Source organism: Schistocerca cancellata, chromosome 4 (genome assembly GCF_023864275.1).
Source record: "Schistocerca cancellata isolate TAMUIC-IGC-003103 chromosome 4, iqSchCanc2.1, whole genome shotgun sequence".
NCBI classification, from domain to species: Eukaryota; Metazoa; Arthropoda; class Insecta; order Orthoptera; family Acrididae; genus Schistocerca; species Schistocerca cancellata.
Genome location: NC_064629.1, coordinates 326,844,483 through 326,870,652, shown reverse-complemented (window position 1 = coordinate 326,870,652; position 26,170 = coordinate 326,844,483). Strand labels below are relative to the sequence as shown.

At 38.1% G+C, this 26,170-nt stretch overlaps 1 protein-coding gene across 1 annotated transcript in view; it reads left to right on the top strand.

The window, feature by feature from the left end:
- LOC126185202 (F-BAR domain only protein 2) overlaps window positions 1-26,170 on the top strand; it is a 318,103-nt gene that overhangs the window by 205,113 nt on the left and 86,820 nt on the right. The window contains exon 18 of the mRNA XM_049928080.1: window positions 20,703-20,905. Within this exon, the coding sequence (XP_049784037.1) occupies window positions 20,703-20,905 (203 nt within the window). The remainder of the gene's footprint in view (window positions 1-20,702; window positions 20,906-26,170) is intronic.

Genomic DNA, 26,170 nt, shown 5'->3' with positions numbered 1-26,170 from the left:
CATATTCATTGAAGTTAAGACAGTCAGTGTTTCCTTCTTGCCCCATTATTTGCTGCCATTGTTCAGCTGTAATTATTTAGTTTTCTGACACGGTGTCTTCTGTAATTTCTGGTATCCGATAAAAGCCAGCCTTCTTGAAGTGGTTTGAGATTGTGCTCTCTTGCAAGGACTCCCAGGTATGTATTACTAAATGCATAGAGCCCAAGGTCATAACTGAAGGCAAGCCAGCTGCTTCTGTACAAGAATCTTCCTGTACTTTTGTTTCAGGCATTTTATAAGGTCTTGGTCAAGTGGCTGAAGGTGGCTTGTACAATTCAAAGGAAAGAATGCTGCATTTGTATCAAGAAGACACATTGTATCTTGGGGATGCGCTGCACACTAGTCAATAAACAGGATGGTTTTTCTATTTCTTACGCCCAAACTTGCATCCCAGGTACTCAAGGATTATTCGAAAACAGTTGTTGTTACCCACACTCACATTAGGTGTATATTGACATGGAAATTTCTGCACATTTTTGAAGCATTGTGGACTCCTCTCCTTTCTAGTAATTAGTGGCACCAACTTTTCTCTTCCACTTTAGTTACAACATAATAAAATATTAGCTTCCCTTTACTAAACTTTCCACCATGGTGTTTTTCTCCTCAGAACTTGAGAGTTTGTCAGACAGGAGGTGAAAATGTAAGCATGTTTCATCTGCATTAAAAAGTCATTGGGACTGTACTTTTCTCTGATGGAAGAACATTTTTCCATGCCTGAATAGTGTCAATGTTCACACTTCCTGCCTCACTTCGAACACATTTATACACAAAATTACGTCTATTCTTGAGCCTTTCAATCCAACCACTGAATGCCTCGAAATCTGGGAGTCCCAACTTTCATGCCAAATACATTCCTTCAGCATGAACGACTGTATGCTCAGTTAGAATGTTCAAACCAAAAGTTTGTTTTATCCACTTTAGTAGCATATTTTCCAGTTCTGGAAACTGTCTGTCACACACTCATTTGTTTGCCATTTCCTCCTTTCAAACGTGCTGCTTTAATTATTGTTTGCATGCTCACTATTGTGTTTAATGTTGATGGAAGACTGTTCAGTTTTCATGCAATATCAACATACTTCATGTGTGAATTTTTGTCCACTTCTTGAATACGTTCCACTTTTCTTTGTCTGTAAACTGTGTCACTGTCTTTTTATCCATGACAAACTGGTAGCACAAACAATGTCGTGGACTAGAAAAAATTATGAAAGAGGCCATGAACTAAGTCAGTCGAACGCTAAATACGAACAAAGGAGACCAGTGACTGAATTACACACAGTTCAGTTTTTGTGAATGCTACAGTAGTCTGAAGTTGTTGGAGATATTATCAACATATATGAACTAGCATTGCAATGTACTGTATTTCTACCATAGCAAATTGATCTGTATGAGTTGCAAAGTTGTTGGCACTGACTACAACCATCTGCCTACATATTTCTACACCATGCGACCATGAACATCCTACTGTCACAATTCTCAGTGGCGAAAGTTGCAACAGCCAAACAGTACCAATACTGCCAAACCTGAATGTGCTAAACAGGGAGGGAGAATGCACAAACGATTCTGTTTAACATGTGTTTAATTCAGTTGGGACTGAGACTTCCAAAAAGGAATGTACTATGCAGGTAAACATGGTAATAAGAGATGTATTAATGAGAGTCCACTGTATGGGTTTGTGAAAGGCTTACTGGCCACTCCAGGAGATTTCAGCACACATGAATCATTGACTTACCAGTGTTCTGTGGAATGTGTTGACGCAGTGGTTAATACTGAATATTTGTATTCAAGAGGCATTAGTCTCCTTTCCTGGTGTATAGGCTACTTTTTCTGTAGTTTTTATAAATCATGTGAATACTGGAAAGGTTAAAGACGATGGGCAATTTTTTTCCAAATCCATGCCCAATTAAAGGTAGCGGCGAGTCTAATAACCCAAGTATAAAAAAGAATTTAAACTGTAACGTACTCTTCTCCCTCTCACCCTTGCATTCTCAGTGATCCACCAATAAGCATCCATTGAGTGGCAATGATTATCACAGCTTTTATTAATTTTTACCTTAATGGACTGGTAAATATGTTGATATGATTATTGAGTGTGTTTAAAAATTACCAGACTAAAACAACCACTATAGTCACCTCACATTGGCCATATAAACAACAGGACACTTTGTTGTTGTTGATATATCTCTCTTGAAATGTTTTCTCTGGAAGTATCATTGATACCTCATAGTGAGAACATCCCTACTGAAGTCAAGACAAAATTCATTTGTAAAGCAAATGGACAGTACATTATTAAGCATTATTGTCTTTGTCAGATTTATAAATGTCACTGTTGTCCAAAAATGTGTATATAAGTGGAATACCTTATGTGATGTGTACACCCATTATTTGAGACACTCTGAGTGTGATGGTGCGGTGGTTAAAACAATGGGCAGGAATTGTGAGGCTAAGGAAATCAGATACCCAGTTGTTTGTCTTAATTTCAGTTTTACGCGGGTACTGTAAATTTTTTCAGGCAGGTGCTGGAATTCCTCATTCTTTCAGACTTGTTCAAATTCATATCTATTATCATAAATGAGATTTTGAAGGCTAACATCATTTCCCCCTCTCCAATATGCAAGGCGCCCCCCCCTCCCCCAAAACACACACACACACACACACACACACACACACACACACACACACTCTCTCTCTCTCTCTCTCTCTCTCTCTCTCTCTCTCTCTCTGAGTTACGTGTCTGTTATGTGGTAAGAGAAGCAAAACTAATACACAATGATTGACTGTACAGTTTATTCAGGGACAGTTGGAAGTATTAGTTTTACCCAGGTGGCATTGTTGAGATGTAACATTATTGTTCTAAGATTTGTCATTTGCTGCTGTTAGTAATAGATCACCTTCCAGAAAGACTGTTTACAATCGATTGCTAGCATTTTGTCCTCATCACAGTTCTGTCGGTCATGACTTTGATGAAGTTCTTTTATTGTATTTGTCAGCTTCAGGTCTCACACAATGTATCAGGATAAGTTTTGACATCTCAGTAAGTTGGCAGATGATTTAAGCTGGTTATATAATACTCGTCGGTTGACACTTTCATTACAAGGCAGCCTCTATGTTGCTCACTAAGGCACTTATAGAATTAATATGACCAAACAGGAGTAGAAAATGCTTAGATTGAGCCTGTTCTCTAGATTGGTTTTGAAACACAACTACTATCGAGAGTATGAAGGTTTCTGTGTGGAATACAGAAGCTACAAGCATTGGCATAATATACGGGTTGTATCAAAAAGAATCATCCGATTTGGCACATCTATATTTCTGAAACTAGTAAACATATACAATGAATTTTGTTTTTTGATGAATGGGAAACTAAAAAAGGTTCTCCCCCCCCCCCCCATGCCCCCCCCCCCCCTTGCCAAAGGTGTTCAATCTGGCCCCCTCGAAATGCATGGCATATGTCAATATAGTATTCATATTATTCCCACACTGCAGCTAGCGTGTCTTGAGTTACAGCTTCCACAGCTGCTGTTATGCAATGTCTCAGTTCATTCATTGTTCTTGGTAAAGAAGGCACGTAAACTGAGTCTTTTATAAACCCCCACAAGAAATAACCACATACAGTCAGGTCCGGTGGCTGTGGAGGCCACTAATGTAAGGCTGAATCATTTGGTCTAGTGTGACCGATCCATTGTTCAGTAATCCTTTGATTTAAAAATTCCCACACTTCCAGTTGCCAGTGTTGTGGTGTACCATCCTCTTTGTAAATGAAGTTGTTTGAATCAGTCTCCAACTGTGGGAAAAGTAAGTTCTCAAGCATGTAGAGATATATGCTTCTGTAACAGTGTTCTTGGCAAAGAAAAATGGACCATACACCCATTCCTGTAAAACTGCACAAAACACACAAAATTTTGGAGAGTCCCTCTCATGTTGACAACTTCATGTGGTTGTTCTCTACCCCATATTCTCACATTATGACGATTCACTTTTAAATTTAAATCGAATGTTTCTGTGTCACTAAGCACTAAGTGTGGAAGAAAACTGTCATTCTCCGTATTGCTAAGAACAAAATTAAAGAACTCCACACTCACAGTAGCTGAATTTTGCATGGTTTCATGTGTAAATATCAGTGCAACACACACAATACAGACATCGGGTGCATGTTGAGCTGTCGAACTGCACAGCAAATGGATTTTTGCGGACTTCTTGTGAGACTATGGCAGACATGTTTGACATCTGCGTCAGGCATTTGTAGATGGCCTGGCGATTTGCCTTTACACAACCAACCTGTTTCTCAGAATTGTTCATGCCATCGTCTAATGCTCTGTGCAGTAGGAGGATCCCCACCATATCTAGTACGAAAATCACACTGAATAGTTGCTACAGATGAGCACTGCACAAGACATTGAACACAAAGCGCTTTCTGTTGTCAGTACGCCATTTTTGCTGGAATTGAAGTGGGCGCACACTGCTGCTACGTAATGGGAACCATGTAAAACTCAAGAGTTCGCTCTTTCCAGGAGTATGTTGTGCACATGCATATCTCAAATAACATAATAGTTATGATTTTTTTTTTTTTAAATCGGATGATTCTTTTTGATACACCCTGTGTTTCAGTCATTTCTATGTTTATTGTAGTACCAGAGAAAAATAAAATCTCAGCATTATTCCTTTTGTTTTATAAAGAGATTGAGCATACTATTTACGCCCTGTATGTGGGCATATCCTGTGTCTTCACAGGGTCATCATATTAATCGGGACTTGTCAGTGTTAATGGTAGAGGGTTGCTGGAGGCCCTTCTTGTTGCCATACACTTGGTGGATGATTGAGACCCTCAGGATAGTAGTTTGCAGATCAGGAAGGAAGGCCAGTCTGTACTTAAGTGTTATTGTCAGAGACTTAGAGGATTCGGTCAGCTGCTATTGAACACTGTGTATAACCAGCTACTAATCATAGCTCATTTTGGCATTAATGACAATAGCTGTGTGGCTTCAGAGGTTATCCGCTGTTACTGAAAATAGCTGGTTGTATTGGTTATGACAACTAGTGTCTCACGTGGGATGGATGCACAGCTTGGATTTTGCAGCATCATACCTAGAAACGATTGTAATACTCTGGTTTAAAGCTCACAACGGGAACACACCATAGGTCACTCCGACTCACTTTAAACTTCACTTGGTGAAAGGATTACGAAATAATGGAACACCTATTTTGTCTTAGGTGCCAATACACAGTAGTCTCTGAGAAAATGACAGACAGAGTTTTGACACCATGTCCTCAGTGTGTGCGTGCAACACAGTAAACCAAGCAAGTTGGCAGTATTGTGCCTAAGAGTGTACTTTCAAATTTTTGCACTCTGTGTTCAAATTCAATTGCATGATTTTTGTCACGGAGTTGTGTGATATCACCATTTTTTTAGGACATCAAGTGGGATTATTGAAAAGAAAAAAAAAGGACTTCAAATATTACTTACAATAGTCTTTTTCATTACATATCTTATATAACCTTATATAATTAACAAAAAATATAAATTGAATCATGCGTTCCTCAGGAATGCATGTATATCATAACATAAAAACTTTCAAAGCCTAAACATTCAGATGCATATGCCACAGTAACCTTTTTTTGTGTGAGCGTCATTAGGATAAACAACCTAGTTAACGTTGCTAACTACTTCACGATTTGGCGATAATTTCATGGCACACAAAGCCTGTTAAAGCAGTTTCTCAAAAGCTGGAGCCTGCAATTGGTTAAGGATACAGATGTGTGTTTCATTAATTGCATCACTTCTACTTGTGATTTCTGTTTGTGGGTTGCTGAGAATAGGGCACTTCTGTAATGGGCAAATGTGATTCTTCACTTGTTAGTAAAAGTATATGTCGTTGCCTTGACAGAATGGCATACCTTTTTACGTAATTACTTTTAATGAACATGTTGATATTCATGGAGAATCAAGCCATCATATATGGAGGGATAGCTTTATCCATCCCATGAGTCAGTACTTTACATAAATGCTCCTTTTTTATGTAAGATCATAAAACTTCGTCCAAAAAATGATGATAGGTATATTTTGTGAGCATTCCAGATTCTGTGATTGTTGCATGCACATTGTGATGTCGATCCACTGACTGGTTTATGTCTTGCTGGACTCAAGGACCAAATTTGCCACCGACTTCCAGAAGATAAACAAAAACTGTTAGTAACAGTTTTGCAGAAATTGTTAATCCATACTGGGTAGTGTAAGAGTGCATAAGCTCACAAGTACAAAACAGCTGTTGTGATGGAGGACCCAAGTGACAAGTAGAGGATCGACTTGAGATAAATAGAAAATGATCAATTCGTGGATGTCCGATGGTTTCACAGAAGCTAGAATCGATACTTAATGAGCATTGTAACAATGAGCAATGACTGTGGCAACCTCATTGTTGTCAAAAAATTTTGAATTTAAAACCTCAAACATTTCTTTCAGTGGTATTCACAGAATTCAGCTGCATAATGTCCCCCATTACACCAGCACTAAAGACAGGTGTATGTTTGATGAGTTATTGGAAATGGCAGAATTGTTTGAGCTCCAAACAATTCTGTTTTTGTTATGAACACAAGTCAAACAGAATGTGTGTCATCTCTAGTAAGACAATGTTATCATTTTGAGGTGAGAAAGTTAAAAAAAAAAAAAAAAAAGATAGCAGTTGGCCAATTGAAACAAAGAAAACTAGCATCAGTTTTTCGACAAAGTTTTGTGACCTCATTTAAAAATGGAGGCACTTCTGTACATGACTGACTCGTGGGTTGGGCAAATGGATCTCTCCTCATATGATTTTATGGTTGTTAATGAAATCAGAATATTGATGTGTTCATTAAAAGTAATTCCACCAAAGTGTGTGTCATTCTGTCAACCCTGTGACATATGCTTTTACTGAAAGGTGAAGAACTGCATTCACCCATTACAGAAGTCCCCTATTCTCATCATACAATGAACAGAAATCACAAGTAGAAGTGTTGCAATTAATAAAACACACACCTGGATCCTTAACTCTGTGGTAGAAAGCTGGGGTTCAGTAGATCCCACAGCCTGTAGTTTCATGTATAACACCAATATGGAGACACGGGCACTGCTGAGGTTCTGAATAGATGTCAGTGGCGTTTACCCAAGTGCGCTCCATGCATTTTCCTCATTCGTGCCCCAGAATTTGGTGTGTAAACATCTTCGTTTTGTCCATTGGGGTCTACTGCACCCCACCTTTCCCAGCTTGTTGCCTGGATTTTCAACACTGCTGCACCAGGTGTAAGTGACAGATGCTTTTTAGATCCATAATACTATATCATAATACATTATTACAACAGTCTTATACTCTCTAATGTAAATAACAATTGTTGCTTTGTAACTGGGTCACTGGTATTCATCTGTTGGATTATATTTTAGATGTCATCATATGGATGGCAAAGTGCTAGGCTGAAGGAGCTACTGCAAAATTTGGAGGAAGAGGATGAGGAAGCCGAGAATGTGGAGGATCACCAACTGCATGAACCACTACCTGTTTATTATGGGGGCGAGGAATCTGATGGCCAAATTGGAGAGAGTGAACATGACACTGACTCAAATAAGGACGCCACAGATGATGGAATCGACGGCCATATCAAATGTGACAACTTCTACCACAGAAAGGATGACGTTACCAAGTGGATGAAGAATCCTCCTGGCCCGCAGAAGGTTAGATCATCATGTCTGAACATCAAAGAAGCTCCTGGACTGACGAGAAATGCAAGGAATGCAAAGACTCCTGAGGAAGCCCTTAGTCTTTTTGTTACACCAGAGATTGGTCAGATCATCGTCGACTGCAGCAACAGGAAGATAGAGACATGTATTGAAAACTATAATACCAATACAGATAGCCTGTATGGAAGGGCATCTAAATAAGAGTTCATAGCTCTCCGCAGGGTTCTTTATCTAATGGGGGTTCAAAGCTTGACAAATGAATATGGAAGCTTCTGGGCCACCAATGGGACTGGTGTTGAGATCTTCCTCCTGATGGTGACACGTCCGATTCCTCCTGCACTGTCTCAGGTTTGACGATCTCAGTACCCGGCAGGCTCGGCATGCACAGGATAAACTCTGTCCAATCCATGAAAGCATCAACCAGTTCAACAAGAACTGCCGGGACAGTTACATCCTCGATAGCAGCATTACGAGTGACGAGAAACTAGTGTGTGTCTGTGGTCGATGCTCTTTCATTCAGTACATCCCGATGGAGCAACTCCTCATCTGATAGCCAAGATATCTGGATTGGGAATGAAGCTAATGACTGACAGCTGGTACTCTAATGTTCCACTGGCCACTAAACTCGCACACAAGCACAATACAACACTGGTTGGAATGGTTAGGAAAAACAACAAAGAAATCCCTAAAGCACTCATTGAGACCACTGGCCGTCCAGTCTGCAGCAGCATGTTCAGATCCAGTAACCAGATCACATTGGCGTCCTATGTTCCTCTTACGTTCCAAAAAAGGAGGAGGTTGTGATTCTTCTCTCGACCTTTCACCGCAATGTTAATACAAATGAATCAACTGGGGACAAGAAGCAGCTTGAAGTGATTACCTACTACAATAAGACCAAATGCAGTATTGACACCATCAATCAGTTATGTGGAACTTTCGATGTGAGCCAAACATGCAGAAGATGGCCACTCAGGATCTTCTTCTTCTAACTCATCTCAACTGGAATCAATGCACAAGTGATCCAGTTCTGCAACTTGCCTCAAGTGACCCTTACACATCCACAATTCCTGAAACCCCTCGCCTTTGCCCTTCTTAGAGGGCAGCTTCACAAGTGCCAGGAGGCATCCAGGCACCCTCCTAACCCTTTGCAGCAGTCCCTCAAGAGCTTCATTCCTAGTTCCAGCAGCCAAGCTGTGACACCTCCTCTGCCAAAAAAAGGTGAAGAAGAATTCAAGGTGTGGACCATGTGGCTGAAAGGCGGACAGAAAAACAAACTACATATGCAAAGCACATTCAACCTTCCTTGGTCCCAGCTGCGTCGTAAAGGACAAACACAGGCTCAGATATAGAACTTGGAGTTTAATGTATCTTGGATTTATTATGTAAACACTAATGTGTTCATTGTCAAATGTTATAACAGTGTGTATACACTCCGGGACAACTGGGAATTTCGGGAAAAACCTGGGAATTTTTTAGAATCTGGGAATTTTTCATTGTTTTAGTCTGGAGTTAAAATTTTTGTAGTTTTGACTGGTAAGAACTGGTAGTCTAACAAGGAATTTTAATGTGTTCCGCTACTGCAGCATAATATTGCAGCAATAAAACATAAGACAGAATAAAACCAAAATAAAACTTAAGTTGCGAAGGAAATGCGCCATTTAAATCAACAAAACACAGTGCACACACAAGCACCTGCCTGAAGCAAAATGTGTCAAAGGCTTTAGGACGAACACAATAGAATACTTCGTAACAGCCAACTACTTCCAATGAGCATGACGTTGTGACTGTTTACATTAAGTGCGTTTCGAGCAGTTGCCAGCGGGCTCATGCGCATGTGCAGTTGAGTTGCATATGAGCAGTACCTTCCACTTCTGGCTACTGGAAGTGTGGCTGCAGCAGTAGCAAGAAGCATTCAGGCTACCCAGAAAACATTTTATGGCACGCCTAAGCGCATGCACTGAGCAGTCTCGGTTGTAGTGGGGAGGGGGATAGTGACCAGTGTTTATGTTTAGTGATTTTGCTACTTTATCTTAGTTTGCAGTTCACACGTCAAATGAAGACAAAACGGATTTCTATGGCTGGGAGTTATCAAGTGAATTAAAATACATTTACATAATGACAGAAGGGTAAAAGGTGTTATTAGTTTCAGTTTTCTGATTCTATTTTATTTCCACATTTTTGGCAGTCAAGCATTAATTGCCTTTCACATCAACAAAGTTATTTTTGTCAACTTGCTAAATAAATGCAACTTCTATTAATCTTTTCTGCAGATGCAGTATATTTATAAGAAACGAAATGTTTCATTCCACACTATTGGTTAGTATCAACTGTTCATTGAATTTCAAATGCACATTTTCATCTTCTGGCACATATGGCATTATGCCATATTAAAGAACTAAACATGAGATAATACAGCACCAGTACTCAAAGAAAATTTGCAACCCGGAAAGGCCACTGAAAAGCTTAATATCAGGTTGGGGCCTATTTCATTGTAAATCCGGACACATGAATGTGCCCTTTAAGCTGAATTGTGCATTTTAGTATTATTTATGGAATTCCTGTGATCTTGACATATCCTCTGATGTCCTATTTCTTTTATGATGTCATGAAAGAACTCTTAATGCTATATGTGAAGGAACATATGGGCTTCCTACGTTATCGTAGCTGTCCACGTGCAGTAATGCCTGTTTATGCCGCTCTCTGGAAACTGCTGAAACAAACCCACGTTGAAGAGGTCGTGGCAAAATATTGTGAATGGTTCTTTGAAAAGTGTTATTTTCAAAGGAAATTTACATTTACACATGATGAGTTATATTACATGTGAGAATGTGCAATGAATTTCTTAAATCACAGAGCATTTGACATCTCATTTAAAACTTAACACTTTGAGTACCAATCACATGGAATAATTTTGAGCGCAGACATTAATGTCATTGTTTAAAATTTCACTGGCACATTTGTGTGATGTATCTTAAAGTGTAACAACGCTAAAAAGACCAAAGTTATATGTGAAAGCTTAGCTTTTCTTGTACTTTATTAATCTGCAAGATCAATATTATTCATGAAAGCTCAGATTTTCTTGTAGCTACACAATGTACATTAATTCAAACCATTAACTTTTCCTATTTGTGTGTTTACGCTACTTAAGTGATGTTGCTGTTGGCTGATTGGCTGACTACATCACACGTCCTATGCTCTGATTGCTGTTATTGGCTGTCGAGATGACGTGATTGGCTTACAAAAGTGCATTGCAATCATTATTTCAATGCTTCGGAAATTAACATGCTGTGTTTGGTGGAATTCGAATCTATACTTTCGTAATACAAAGATATGCAGCGTACATGTTGCTGCACATCAAAGATCTTTCCAAAATGGGGTGGCCCCCCGCCCCCACCCCAACTTCCCCTTTTCGTTGTTTCAAAAGTGCCGGGAAAGGTAGTTCTACGCTGGTGTATAAAACCTTTACCATTCAAAGGATTGATGTTTTTACTGATCCTAGGGGAAACTACACTGTCGCTTATCATGGAAAAAGTTTATTTTCACCTTGGAATAAGTGTATTTTCATGAGGGAAAAAGTGCGTTTTTCACTGGGAGCTCTGGGAAAAAGCGGGAATTTTTTTTCTTGTCCGCGTATACACCATTTATGAAGATAAATCAGTTGTTCATTGTACAATGTTATGAAGATATGTAATTTGTTTGTAGTAAAATGTTTGGAAGCTATAATGAAGTGTTAAAAAGAAACAAAACATTAAAAAAAACACAGTAGTAGAGGTCTTACATGGAAAATGAATGAGACAGGATAGTGGTAGGCGTTGGGGTGTATTGCACCCCACCTTTGTGTTGGTGGTGTAGGATATACCTTTTTAACATAGGGTTAACCAATTGCAGGCTCCAGATTTGAAGAAGATGCTTTGATATGCTTTGTTTGCCATGAAATTATTGCCAGATCGTGAAGTATTTAGGAACATTAAGTTGGCTGCTTATCCTAATGATGTTAACGCTTAAGAAGAAAAAGGTGACTGTGCCATATATGCAACACACATTGCTCGTTGTGCTCTGAATTTTTATGCTTTCTTTTGTAAAATATAAATTGTAAACAGTTATTTCTAAAAACACAAATTTTTTACTAAATTACTGAATTATTTTGGTTACTAACATTGATGTAAGTTCTAACTTTATAGTCGTGTTTTTTCATTCACCAAATTACTTTGTATGTTATGTGTTATCCTTTACTAAAGTCTGTTTTTCATTACTGACTTTCTGGAATTTTCCAAACATAACTTCATGCATGCGTTGTATTATTACTTTATATAATTGACTTGTTACTCTTTTAAACCTGAAAATTTTGTTTCGACTGTACATACACTCATAAATATATTATTTCAAAAGAATGGTGATGTATAACTCTGTTAATGACATAGTGTATATACAGTCAGTATACACATAATCTCCAGTTTTTCCAAATAATATTAAATGATGAGTAAAAAATGTGAAATGTAGTCGTACAACAACACAATACTCAGTACAGTGTATCGAGTAATACATTAAATACTGTGCATCTCTTACTCTTGTAAAAAATCCAAGGCTTTTGCATTACAGGTAGCTGGGGCTCTGTGCATTTGCACAGAGTTGGATACTGGCATTGTCAATCACAGTAACCAAATTTGGAAGAGGTATGGCAATAGCTTGTTTGTAAATTCTTGTACACACTGTATATCATTCTGCAGTGTTACTCCTCTGAACTATTTTGTCCTGAAGCTTTCTGCATGAAGAATAATAAGGTAGCTACCGTTATTCACAGGAAATTTCAGACCATCAAGCCTATTGCTCATTTTCCAGCACATTGACCTCACCTGGTTCTGGTTTACATACATTTTGTCAATGTAATAAATTTGAGATGCTCCATTATCTCAAATATCTTGCATTCCTATTAAAAATACTGTTCTTGCAACCACAATATAACTTCTTTCCATAAGTAATTTTCTCCCACCATTCCCACGTTCTTTAATATTCGTAAAATTGTCCATTGCCTGTTGTTAGGAAATACGATGTCTGCTGCCAGGTATTCACCTCTCGAATGTATATTGAATATTGTGTGATGTAAACCATTCTTAGAAGGATCATCCACATCACCTGCTTCTTTCTTATGATTGCATCACTTTCCTGGTGATTTAAAAGATGCAGATCCAATAATTTCATACTCGCATTCACTTAGGTGTATATACACTGTAAGGTTCTCATTCCTACACCACTCATTTCAGCTGCTCTTGCCATGCACCACATGGAGGCGTGTTGCCTGCTTCCAAATGTCTCCTGAAGAAATTGTTTATGTGAACACTACAGCCATAGTTTTTTGTGTAACACTTGGTGATTTTCCGTTCCATCGCCCATAACACACACTTCACAACCAATATACAAGTCAACGCATGCACACTAAAATGAAAATCAACAATAAACATTCAAAGCACTCTCAGCGATGTGTGATAAAAGACTGAAATCGGCAGGATGATGCTGCTAGTTGGAGCATCATATCGTAACCCCCTTGCTACTGCACACCTTTCCCATCATGCACCTTCTTAGGTGCTCAGGACTCTAGTCATATATGAGGTTGATAAGTGTCTGTCAATAAGGCAATGGCGTAAATGTGTCACATAGTGTAATCATGTGTTGTGCCTTGCATGCAGCATATGGAGGGTGACAGCAGATATGTCTCTGTGACTTTGCATTACGTGGAAGAAAAAGGAACACTTCAATATTTGACTAACACCGTGCTTCATGATCTGGGGAAAACTAGATTCCTTGGTGTGGAAATGTTCGACAATGTTTACTGTGAAAACTGGGAAATAAAAAAAGCCAAATAAAGGCAGTCTGTTCAAAGGTCGATTATGCAAATTCTACTGCTGAGTAACATTTAATCCTTTTTTGCTCCATTCTGTGCAGTGTGACATGGTTGCGTCCTCTTCTGCACACCATCCCCAGGGTGACTGAGACATTGCTTCTCAAGTCTGCCTCACCAGAAGACAGAATTATCCAGTGTGTAAGGAGGGATCATCACACCTAGCAAGTTTCAACCAGTTGGTTTAATGTCTACATCTACTACAGGTCATTCCATTCAGTTGATTTCTGCCTCTGACAGGAAGTTGTTTGTGAGGTGTAAATGTTATGTTCATGATATATCATCATAAAAGATGAATCTCTCACCAAAATGTTGACCTTTGGACTTGACAGTAGACTGAAAGATCCTGTCTCAATGCTTTCAGCACACTAATTACCATTGGTAGCAGTGATAGACATACGACATCTTTACTGTTCTGTAAGATGATGGACTCCCCTACTTGCTGAACCCGTGGGACTCTGTGCTTGACACACACCTTGCTTGTGCGCTCTTCTACAATGATCATCAGTTGTCAGACAAATCCTACACTTGTTGGTGAATACAGCTGATGCCACTGACCTAGTTACCACCACAAGTGTTCTAGTACTCACTTCCTTCACACACCACTGTGCTGGAGGTTTCTACTGTGTTTGTAGTGGACGCACAGAGGCCAAATCAATTGTGTGGAGACAATTGTATAGTGTTTGGATTGACAAAACCCTCCCAAGGTGCCTGCAAAAAGGCAGTGCACAGTTCTATGCATTCTTGTAGGGATACCTATGGGCCATATTTATAGGTTGTGGTCATCACTAGTGTTACTGAACATGGGCAACTACTAAGAGGTAGAACTTCAACATTTTCAGCATCACAATAGCAGCTGAATGTCTGAATGACATAGCTGTGTTGTACGCCAATTTTGCAGATGACTTCCCTTGCTAGTAACACTTCTTGCAAAAAGTGACAATGCACATAAGTTTCAAATTTGAAATGGCCCATTGAGGCACATTGACAGACTGAATAGTATACACAAACTGCTTTGTCGTGTTTATAATTAGAGACCAAGCTTGCTCTGCTGAATTGCACTGAGGCTGGAGGTTTACATTGGTGCCTGATGAAGCAATTGCTTTGTTTTGAATAGTTCGTGAAAGAGATTGCTGAGCCAAAGAACAAATCAATGCAAATCATGAGAGAGGTGCAAAATTTGTCCTCCTCATTTTTCAATCAGCATTTCCTGTGATACTAAAAAACACAAGTTAAGCTGGTGTTACATCTTGCGTAGATTTCTTTGCTTGTGGGTTAACTGGGTGAAAAAATTTAAGTTTCAGTGCAGCTGCAGTCTTCCAGGGTGACATTTATTTATTTATTTGTTTATTTTTCAGTTATTTGCAAATGTGCAACTGAGAAGCCTCAAAGGTTAGAGATATATTTCGTAAGCTGTAATTTTCATTGTATTAATTTTAGTGTGTCATGATACATCATGCCAAGTACTCTGTAGTAATTCATATGGTAATATTCAAGATACATTATTGTATTCTTATTTTGAGATTATTGTTGTTATCTGGAATACCTCAGCTTTTCTTTTGTTATGTATCGTTAAAAGTATGCTAGTTCTGTGCACTGCTCCTGCAAATTGTGGTCCTCTAACTAAGAAAAGCATCATACAAAGAGTTCATTCCTTGAAAGAATTAAATTTTGTGGATAATTATGTCAGACAGGATAGAATATCAATCGTGACCCATGTCGTTTTAAGATTTCTGAGATATAGGCTCTTCCTGTGTCTGCAGAGTAACATTTCCTACCCAGTTATTTTGTGTAAAGGTTGTTTTATCTTAGAATAAATCCATTGTTATAAGAAAAGAGATAAGTGCCTGCACATTGCTGTGTTTTTCCCTGAAATTTCTAACTGAAAAGTTTGAACATCCAGATGATCTTCTCCAATTTCTGTTATTGAATGTCGAAATTTGCATCCTGAATTTTTTTGTCAATTGATATATGCGACAAAGATCAACAATCAGCATAAGTGTAGTTTGATATTATAATACTGCATATATTGTCATATTATTACTGGCAAGCAGTGTTGGATATTATCCTAAATTAGTTGTATTGTCATCATTGTTGAAGATAAAATTTTTTATGCAGGGGTGTCTGATTCAGCACAGTCTGTGGAGTTCATTCATATGTATTGTTGGAACAAAATTCCAGGTGACTTTCTTGTTATGAGCACACAGCAGTTAAATGTTGGAGGGCAGTGATTCCTGTCCCAAGCCAGCCATTCATAATTTTATTGCTCTTTAGTTTTCCTAAACATATTGTTACTCCATATGAGCTGTTATTTGCATAAAAGGCTACTAGGAAATGTATATGTAATGGTATTCAGAAAAACAGTTTTTTTTTCCTTTTTGACAACAATAGCAAAAAATTTAAACTTCTCAGGATACTATTTCAGTTTTGTGTGAAACGTTCTGCTGATGTACTTAAGTATCTAACCATATAGTTTAGCATAAATAAAAACTGGATGCTCTGAACCAGTGGTGCATTCACATATTATATGGGCATTCTCTCCTAGCTATAATGCATTTCTGTGATTTTCCATAGAGAAGATGACAGAAATGTAGGAATGTCACTGGATGTTGTCAGTAATGCAGATTCCATTCTATCATGGCCCCATACAGTCTCAATGAGGGACAGGTTTTGTTATTGTATTGCCTGGGTATCTGTACCTTGCGCAGAGCACTTTCGGTAATGTGAGAAGTGGTGGTATGTACATTGGTTTGTTGGACAATTACATGACCCTAATGTTAAAGGAATAGTAACAGAATGTACTGCAATATTTTTCATGTGTATCCTACTCTGTTGAGTATTCCTTCAACAGAGATCTCACGTGTGGGGTTATCGTGGACTGTGGCTGTCCACATCATGATGCTGCCAACAGTTTGTCTCATATGTTGTCCCCTTAGACAGTCCAGTAGCTGCCACTCACTTTTTCAATACTACACTCCCAAACAACCATCAGTGATGGCTTAACACAACTTTCAATCATTCATACTTAAGTTGTCTTTTGCTAAAGTACTGTTGGCAGGCTGAATAGTCATAATATAAGAGAGGAAGCCTGGTTAGGTTCAGTCTAGCTTGTTGTACCAACTCAAATTAAAAGTTCCTGGTGATCCTAGCCAATATTCTTGGCACAAAATTGGTTTTATTTTATCAGGGTGTATACGCCCCGGACAACCAGGAGATCCAGGAATTTTTTCATCTGGGAGAAAACAGGGAAAAACATGGGAATTTTATAGCACTCCGGAAATTTTTGTAATTTTGATTTCTAACAACTGATAGACTAACAAAGAATATTACTCTACCTTGCTATTGCAGAATTGTATTGCTGGAATAAAACATGAACAAGAGAAAAAAATGAAGTAAAACCTAAGTTGCAAAGGAAATGCTCCATTTACAACAAAACAAACTGCACACACAAATGCCTGCCAACAACAAAACGTGTTAAAGGCATTAGGACGTAAGACTATGCAATACTTCATAACAGCAAACTGCTTGCGATGAACGTGACGTCACAATTGTTTACATTAGTTTCGTTAGAGAAGATGTCAGTTGCGTATGAACACTGCATTCTCCTGCTTCTGGCTACTTGGAAGCGTGGCTGTAGCAAGCAGCCAGATCCTACCCAGAAAATATTTTCTGGCATGCATTGTTTACATTTAGTTATGTTGCTGTTTCTTCTTCGTTTACAGATCTCACGTTAAAGGAAAACAAAACGGAATGCATAGATTTCATAGGTAAAATAGATTCACATAATTATGGAAGGCTATAATACGTTTTTCGCTTGTATTTTGGTTTTATTTTATTTCCAGGTTTTTAGCAGTCAAGCATTAATCGCCTTGCAGAATGGTGAAGCTATTTTCGTCAGTTTGATAAAGAAATTTGGTTGTTACTAATATTTTCTGCTAAGGGAGTCAATTTATTTGAAATGAAGTGTTTCGTTCCATACTATTGGCTAGTTTCAACTGTTTGCTGGATTTCAAGTGCATGTTTTCATCTTCTGGCACGTATGCAGACATGTCAACTTTCAGAAGTGAAAAATCATGATAATTTTAGCGGTGTACTATTGTGAATTATAACACATCCCTGATAATTAAAGTTGCAATAATTCGATGCCTGTAACTACTCAGTTACATTTGCTTTATTATTTACATGTAAATACTAAATAATGGACCATACAGTATGGCATTATCAATAAAATTAAATGAGCGTATGGTACCGTTGGCCGGGAGGCTCCTATTCGGGGAAGTTCAGCCACCAGGTGCAAGTGTTTATTTCATTCGACACCACAATAATAAAGAACCAAACATGAGATAATGCAGTATTGGTACTCCAAGAAAATTTACATCCTGAAAACCACATTGAAAAGCTTAATATCAGGTTGGGGCCTACTTCATTGTGAATCTGGACATACGAATGTACCTTTCAAGTGGAACTGGGTATTTTAGAAAGGTTTGCGAAATTCCGATGCTCTTGGATTATCATCTGATGTCGTGTTTCTTTCGTTACATTGTGTAAGTTCTCTTAATACTTTAAACATACGAACATTCAGGCTGTGCACGGGTAGTAACAACAGTTTTCTGGCGGTTGACGACAACTGATGAAACGAACCTGTTTCTAATAGTTTGCGGGAAAATATAGCAAATGGTGCTTTGAAAAGAGTCACTGTCAATGTAAATATCATTTTACACAAGATGAGTTATGTGGCATATGAGAATGTGTGATGAATTTCTTAAATCATAGACCGTTTGTCTCTCATTTAAAACTTAAAAAAATTACTGGTGGGTTTATGTGATTTATCTTAAAGTGTAACACACGTAAAAATAAGACCAATTTATATGTGAAACCTTAGCTTTTCTGGTGGCTAATTGATCTTCGAGACCAGTATTATATGTGAAAGTGTAGCTTCTCTTGCAGCCACACTTGTATATTAATTTAAACCATTGACTTTTCGAATAATCCCCCCCCCCCTTTTCCTCCACTCATGGTTGTTCACTAATGTGCTAGGAATTTCAAACCGGTACATGAAACTTTAACCCTTCGAAGGATTGATAAGTTTTACAGCTCCGAGAGAAAGTATCCTGTCATTTAACACGGGGCAAAGTGTATTTTTGTCCGGGAGAAAGTGTATTTTTAACCAGGAAATCTTGGAAAAATCTGGGATTTTTTTTCCTTGTCCGTGTATGCACCCTGTTTATGCTCCCATTGTTGTGCAGTGACTGTTTTGAATCATAATTGCTACTACCAGAATAAAGAATCACTAGCACCAGTACTGATGCCTTGTCTCAAAGGTCTCTGGCAGCTCTTCAGAAAGACCACCCACAGTCCCACCGTAAGATCCCCTTGAAATAAAGTCAGTTGCACAAATTGCGCTAGTCAATACTGTGCTGTCATGTGTACTGTACTCACTAACCCAATATTATGGTAAGAAAAGCACGTGAAATACTGAGGTTATAGTTGGAATTAACATGCTTATCATGTTGTCCGTGTTCCATCCACAACCTGGTGCATTGAATTATTGGGTGTACCATTTAATTGCATTTTCTGGATATTGCATCATTGGAAATGGTAATTTTATACACTACTCAAAAAAAAAAAAAAAAAAACACCCTGAAGGGGAGGAGTAAATGAAATGAAATGAAACTTCATGGGTTGACAGGGTAGGTGACATTTCAGTGAAAACGATATCACGTCAAATTAAAAAAGCACCAACATTGGTCATCCAGTGCAGTGCAGAACTATGATTGATTGCTGAACACAGTCTGACACACAAATGAGCAGTCGATGCTTCCTGGTCACCATAGCACTCCAGACACATCCATTAGTGTTGTGGTGTTAACAGCAGCCAATGCATGGGACGGTAATTCCCAAGTCCAGCTGCAGTTAGTTTCTGACCAATGGTGTGAGATGACACAGAATTTTGCAGGAAGTCCACTTCTTGTTCTCGGATGGCAGGCAAGAAGTGACGAGTTTATGATGTGCTTTGTGTACAATACAGTGATTGTCCCTTGTGGTGGTCAGACTGGTCGAGCGAAACCTTGACGATGAGTATGCCTGCCTTCACATTCTCATATAGTCCAACATTGCACCACTCTCACATCCGAATGTCCCACAAATCAGCTGGCCAAATTGAGAGGCACAATGAGGCTCTCATAAAACAGTAACACAAATACGTGCCATCTCCGTGTCCTTCACAGTAATATCTCAACAATTGACATGTTCATGCCCATTGTATACCCTACCGGGCCTAGTAACTACACTAACCACGGGTAGCACTAATGCTCTCTGGTGACCATTTCTACCTGTCACAAAGAATTGTAGCTCTAATAATGTATGTACCTGCCAAGGGGTCAGTATGTGTACGAAGTTATATTGACATATGATCACGTCTTCTGAGTGCTTCACTTTTTATGGATAGGCAGTGTACTTTCTACTAGCTTAGTTTTATTACGAGAGAGAGAGAGAGAGAGAGAGGATAAACGAACAGAAATGGTTACAGAGATTAATCTTGTTTTCATTCTATTGAGTTCTGGAATTTTGATCTCGGTTGCCATTTAATGTATTATATGTAATGTAATGGAATAATTTATAATAATCAAATATTAGATGGCAAAATTTATGGCTGATTTTGTGGGAAACAATACTTAAATCTCACCCAGTGACAGATTTGGCTGTAAGGTGACCTACATGATCTCTGTTGTTATTCCATAAGCTTTGATAAGAGGCTTTCACCAAGGAAGGTGGCAGTGCAGTCAAAACACTGGACTTGCATTTAGTAAGAACAAGTTTCAAACCTTGACCTGCCATCCAGATTTAGGTTTTCCATGGTTTCCTTAAACTGACTAAGGATACAAAGTAGCTGATTCCTTCGAAAGAACCAGTCTGGTCTTTTCCACTACGTGCTTCCTTATCAGCATAAGGTTTTTTGTGTTATATGCAGTCCCTGTTACATTTTTATCTGTCTTGTCATGTTTTGTTATCATTTTCTGTATGCATCATGATCTATGCCACTACAAAACTTATTTTTGATAGATAAAGCCAAAGAGTGGAGCAGGGTCCTGTCCATTCCAGCTGGTAGCTTATTGGAAATGTGAATCGAGCCATACTGACCTCAGAATTGACTACAAATACAACAGTCATGCTATGTCTTCAGCCTCGCCTCTACTGAATCTCACTGTAGCTGTTCCAGTTGATGGTGGTGTCAAAAACATGCAATCTAAGCCAAATGCTCAATGGTATGTATGGCATTTGAAATCTCTTTTGCTGTCTGATTTTTTATGTAAATAAGTCTACCTTTAAGAAATTGCTAATGTTTTATCTTGAAATGCTCAAGACAGAGCAGGAATGAATGTTTCGTTTCTGAGGGAATTAACTTTCAAAAGGCAGTTCATTATCTTTCAACTATAACAGAGATGTTATAGTCTTGTTCTTATTGTGTACAGTAGACAGTCATGTAACTTAATTTCAAGGTACTATAAAATAGCTTATTTGTTGTAGTAAAGTTTGAATTAATGAGTTTTTTGTGAAAAAATGACTGTCAGTACATTTTTTTCTGTTTTATGGACACCAGCAAATGAGGGTGCTCAGTTTTCATGATCTCCGAGAAAAAATAAAAATAATTGTACTGCATACATACAACAATATTTACGGCATTTGTTTAATTGAGAAAGTATATGTGTGCATATCATCAAATGCTGATTTTTTCCAAACAGTATGATAACATACTTATCGTGGAAGAGTATTGTACCCTTTCAATTAGTCTCTCACGTAATATGACAAACAATAATTTTAAGAAATGCTTTAATGTGCCGTTCTTCAACACACTAAGCTTTAATTAGAACTCATTTTAGTTTACATTTCTTATCCATTACACATTATACTTCTGTACATTAATTTGAAAAAAAAAAATTACTTGTTGTTTGTTGGACTGTTGGTCAGAATATTATGGCAATCTGAAGATACCACATCCAGAGCAACCTGAAATACTGTGGAAGTATCAGAAGTGGCAGCAAATATCTCGAGATTAGCAATTGCAGCTGCAACTTCAGTGTGGTGTGGAAGTGTAATACTTTCACATTCCTCCTCAGGAGATGACAGTAAAGCATTACTATTCCCTTCTGCATGAACAGAACTGATGACAGGTTCTTCAGCAACACAGTTGTCATCTGCCTGCATCCATTCTCCCATATTGATGGTACAAGAAAGCAGCAACCAGTTGTAAGCATGTAGAAGAGCAGCATTAGAATCCAAAATAGTATCAACATTATGAGTAAGTTCAAATGTAGGCTGATTAGTTTCCCCTTCAGCTTCAGCAATGTTACCAGCTACTGTCCAAGCCTTCATGAAATGGTTAGTTATGGTGTCTGTTTTAACTTCATCCCAAGCATCAGATATGCTATCGATAACTTGCAGTGCATTAAATTAGGAATTGTTTCTTGTAGTTTGTTTGCACTGATGGTGGCCTTGAGCAATAGGCATCTATAATTACACTTCATTGAGGTGATAATGCCTTGATCCAATGGCTGCAGACTGCTCTTGGTGCTAAGAAGAAGAAAACTTCTATGTTCAGAACTTCGAGTTTATTGAACTGTTGAGCCAAGCAGTGTTTAAGAGTTAACAAAATACTTCTCTTCCTCATGGCCATTTGTTGCCAAGAGCCAGCTACAGAATAGAGATTTGATCATCCAAGCTTTATTGTTATTCTGTAGTGGTGGCATGACCAATTCACCGACAGTTAACATTAAAAAAAAAAAAAAAAAAAAAAAAAAAACACCTGGATTTTTGTATTCCAGTCACTAATGGTTTAGTTTGTCAGAACCATCTGAACTACAACACAAGACCACTGCCAGCCTCTCCTTGCTGCTTTTCCCTCCACAACATTTTTGACCCTTGACATGCAGTGTTTTTTACAGAAAATGCCGGCTCCATCCATATTAAACATGTCTGTTGGGTGTTGCAAATGAGAGAGCTTGGATTGAAATCACTGCAACCACTCATTGGCATCTTCCTTGTGTACTCTATGTGCCTTCCCACAGAATGACAACACTGATTTCATGTGTCTTTCTAAAACACTGTAGCCAGCTCCCAAAACATACCAACCCAGAAATTCCATTTTTCCGGCAATTTTGCGAGCCTTTTTTTGAAGTGTGGGGCTGGACAATGGAACTTACTGTGAGCACATCTGTTGGAATCATGCAAACAGCTAATCCTTCATTTCTTCATATTTGACTGGCCTCAAGCACTTACTACAGCCGCTCACTGAACAGCTTGCCAGATTTTTTCTGTTTTCTGTCTTGAACTTCTACTGATGAGAGAGCAGACATCAAGGTTTGGAAGTATTCTGCAACCATTGTTTTTGTCTCCACTGTTGACCATATTTATAATTTGCTGTTTTTGCGTTAGCTTCAGAGGATATGAGGTCATTTCTGTTTCGATGACCTATTGCAAGTGTTGGAATGAAAAACATAGCACGTATTTACTTTTTACAAGCAAACAAACAGAGACAGAGTTCTGCAGATTGTTGGGTGTCATGTGCTGTGTGTAGTCTGCTGAAAGCACCTTTCTTACCCTGCTCTTGTGTCTTATGCTGTGGAAGTAACATGTGAGCAGCAAGCAAGCAATCGGACAATTGGTTCAAAATTATAGTAAAGTGCGTTATTGAGAAAAATTATGTGTAATGCATAATGGAAAATACCATAATGTGCAGCACTATGTATGTACATACGTATTTGGTTTAGACAAAGAATAAGATATGGAACAAGCCCACCAGACAAAAATTTAATTACCCCAGTGTGCACCCACAGGTGAATCATTGTGCATTTACAGACAGCACAGTGGTAATAACATGTTCACCCATGTGCACACTACGTTGATGTGAGCATAAGGCAGTAGAGATCAGTGATACACTTGTGTTTCAAGAAGACATTGTACATAGACATCGATAAATGTAAGGATGTGACAGAGTGGCGAAAAAGGGCAATTGTGTCTGGCTGTGCCCATGACCACACAGTATGTGAAGTTGCTGGATTTGTTGTTATTTCATGGCGAACCATTCAATGTGTCTACAAGCAGTGGCGTAACACATGTCGCCATGAAAAACAATGTCACAATTGGGGTCAGGAAATTAAACTCACTGAGAGGATCCCGAGACGTGTTTGACAGCTTGTGAATCAAATTTGGGGAGTGTTTTTTCAAAGTTTGATAAATACAACAGATACAGTTTTTCATAAAATGAGATTTTCTGTTTTCACCTAGACAGATATGTTTGAGCATTAGAATTTTTACGTGACTACTACATCTCACTGTCATTAATAAAGCGTTGTAAGGAAATACATGAAAATTTAATTTTTATAACAGTATATTAAGATGAGATTTTTCCAGCTTTTTCAAAAGTCAATAAATGCTTATAATTATCGCTGGTACAGTTGCATTACCTTCTTTAATTCCATGTATTTTTTTCCACTACTAATATTTTTATGTACTATAATGTTTATTACATGCCTGCATTGTGATAAAATGCATTTTTCATATATTACTATACATAGTATTTTATTTAATTTACAGTTTTTGACTTTGCTGAGAGCACAACCTATAACAATAGAAATAATTGTTTAACTTACTTATTGTCAATACTGTGTGAAGTATGAAATGAATAACACAAAAATTGTTACATGTTACAATGAAATTATTTTCAAGTTCTCCCTCTTACATCTGTACACATTATTCATCTAAGACATCTTTGTAAAACTCCTTTGCATCATTTCGAATTTCAAAATACTTTAGCAAGGCAGAAACATCTTTGTTTGCTTAGTATATTTTGTTCTGGTAAAGACTGTCTGTTAGTACTGTTGGACAGGATGGTTTCTTTCGTCTCATGATGTCAGCTTGTATTGGATCTCCCAAAGTATGTATCACTTACTGACAAATGAACAATTTTCTGTATTTTCTTTCATGAGGTGACTTGCTGGCTGTTCATTTTGAGTGATAACATGGATTTTAGTACTTTCTGTGCACTATCTTTGTAGATTTTTAACTGTCCACTCTGTATTTAGAACTTTGAGAGTACCATACTCTTCTAAAATATTGTAATATTCCTTAGGAGACAAGATTCTTGCTTAATTTCTTTCTTTTTTTCAGTAAGACTTCTCAGTTGTACCAAACACTCAGTCTGGAGGCATGTAGCTATGGCCACAAACAGGGAAAAAGTGACAATAACATTGTAAGCAACTTTAATGCCTCCTCTTAAAGATTGTGTGTCCAGTCAGGTGTAGAAAACGGTGCTCTCCCTCTTTTGCTCTTTAGTATGGATTATGATGCACAGATTGTGTAACCATACTTGTCTAGCCCAGAAAACCTCACTGACTGATAGTTTTGGAATAGGCTGGTTTTGTTGCACGTCAAAGCAAGTCTTAATGAAAGTAGGATTATCTTCCCTCATTGTATCGTAAAACCGCTTTGCACAAGTTTTATGTAATCTGTGTCTAGTTTGTAGTTCATTCTTCTTCTGCAGACATGTTTCACATTTTATTTCTATTAAACCAAATTTACAAGTGGAGCAAGTTTTGGTATGAGGTATCCTGAATGATAGATTGAAATGTTTTTAAAATTTCTGCTCGTATAAGCTTCTGAACATTTTATTGACTGTGGGATCCGAAGGAAAATAACCTCTTAGACTTCCCCCTTTCATGGTGACTCTCTCTGCATTTATATTTTTTATATCATTCCTGATGGCAATAGTTATGTCCTTACAATCCCTTCCTGTTCTGTCACCTCCTCTCGTTTGGTAACCTTCCTCCTTCATGGAACATGCTTACTAGATACGATAACCTGTCCTTTGAAATGCCAGATACTCATAGGAAAGTGGCAGCTCAAACAAGCCCTATTTCACCATCCCTTTTTTGTAATGGTATACTTCACTCCTGTAGCCTTTGAAGGTGGAACTTTTAATGACAAGTTCCTTTTTACACTTTTTCCTTTACTTACTTTATGTATGCTCTTCTTCAGTTGTGATTTTCTCCAATCGGAATATTCTTTGACCGGTATGCCGTTTTCACAATCACAAGACTCATCATTCTGCTCACATATTCAATACTTCTTTGCAGACATACACGGGAGTCTCAAGTGAATACTTGTCTAAAAGTAAGGTGCAGGTGTTCCAATGACAATAACGTCCAGTGGAAACACTACTCCTGCCAGTAAATATTGCCACAGCAATGAGTAACATTGCATAAAGCAACCGTTATACTCCATTGTTATTAACTGCTTGCTGTGGAAACCCACAAGAGAGTAATAATACTGTCTTTGTTGACTTTTGCTGTAACTGTAAGAATGCATACATTGTTTTGCTAAAACATTGTGATTTGGAATGTTCATATACAGGACAGTAGTCGGCTTTTGCTAAAACTTGCTTCGGGGGTTGATGTTAAAGGTCAACATTATGCCAATACCACACCTAACTCAATTTTGAAAGTTTTTGTGTATATCAAGTTTTGGAAAAATGT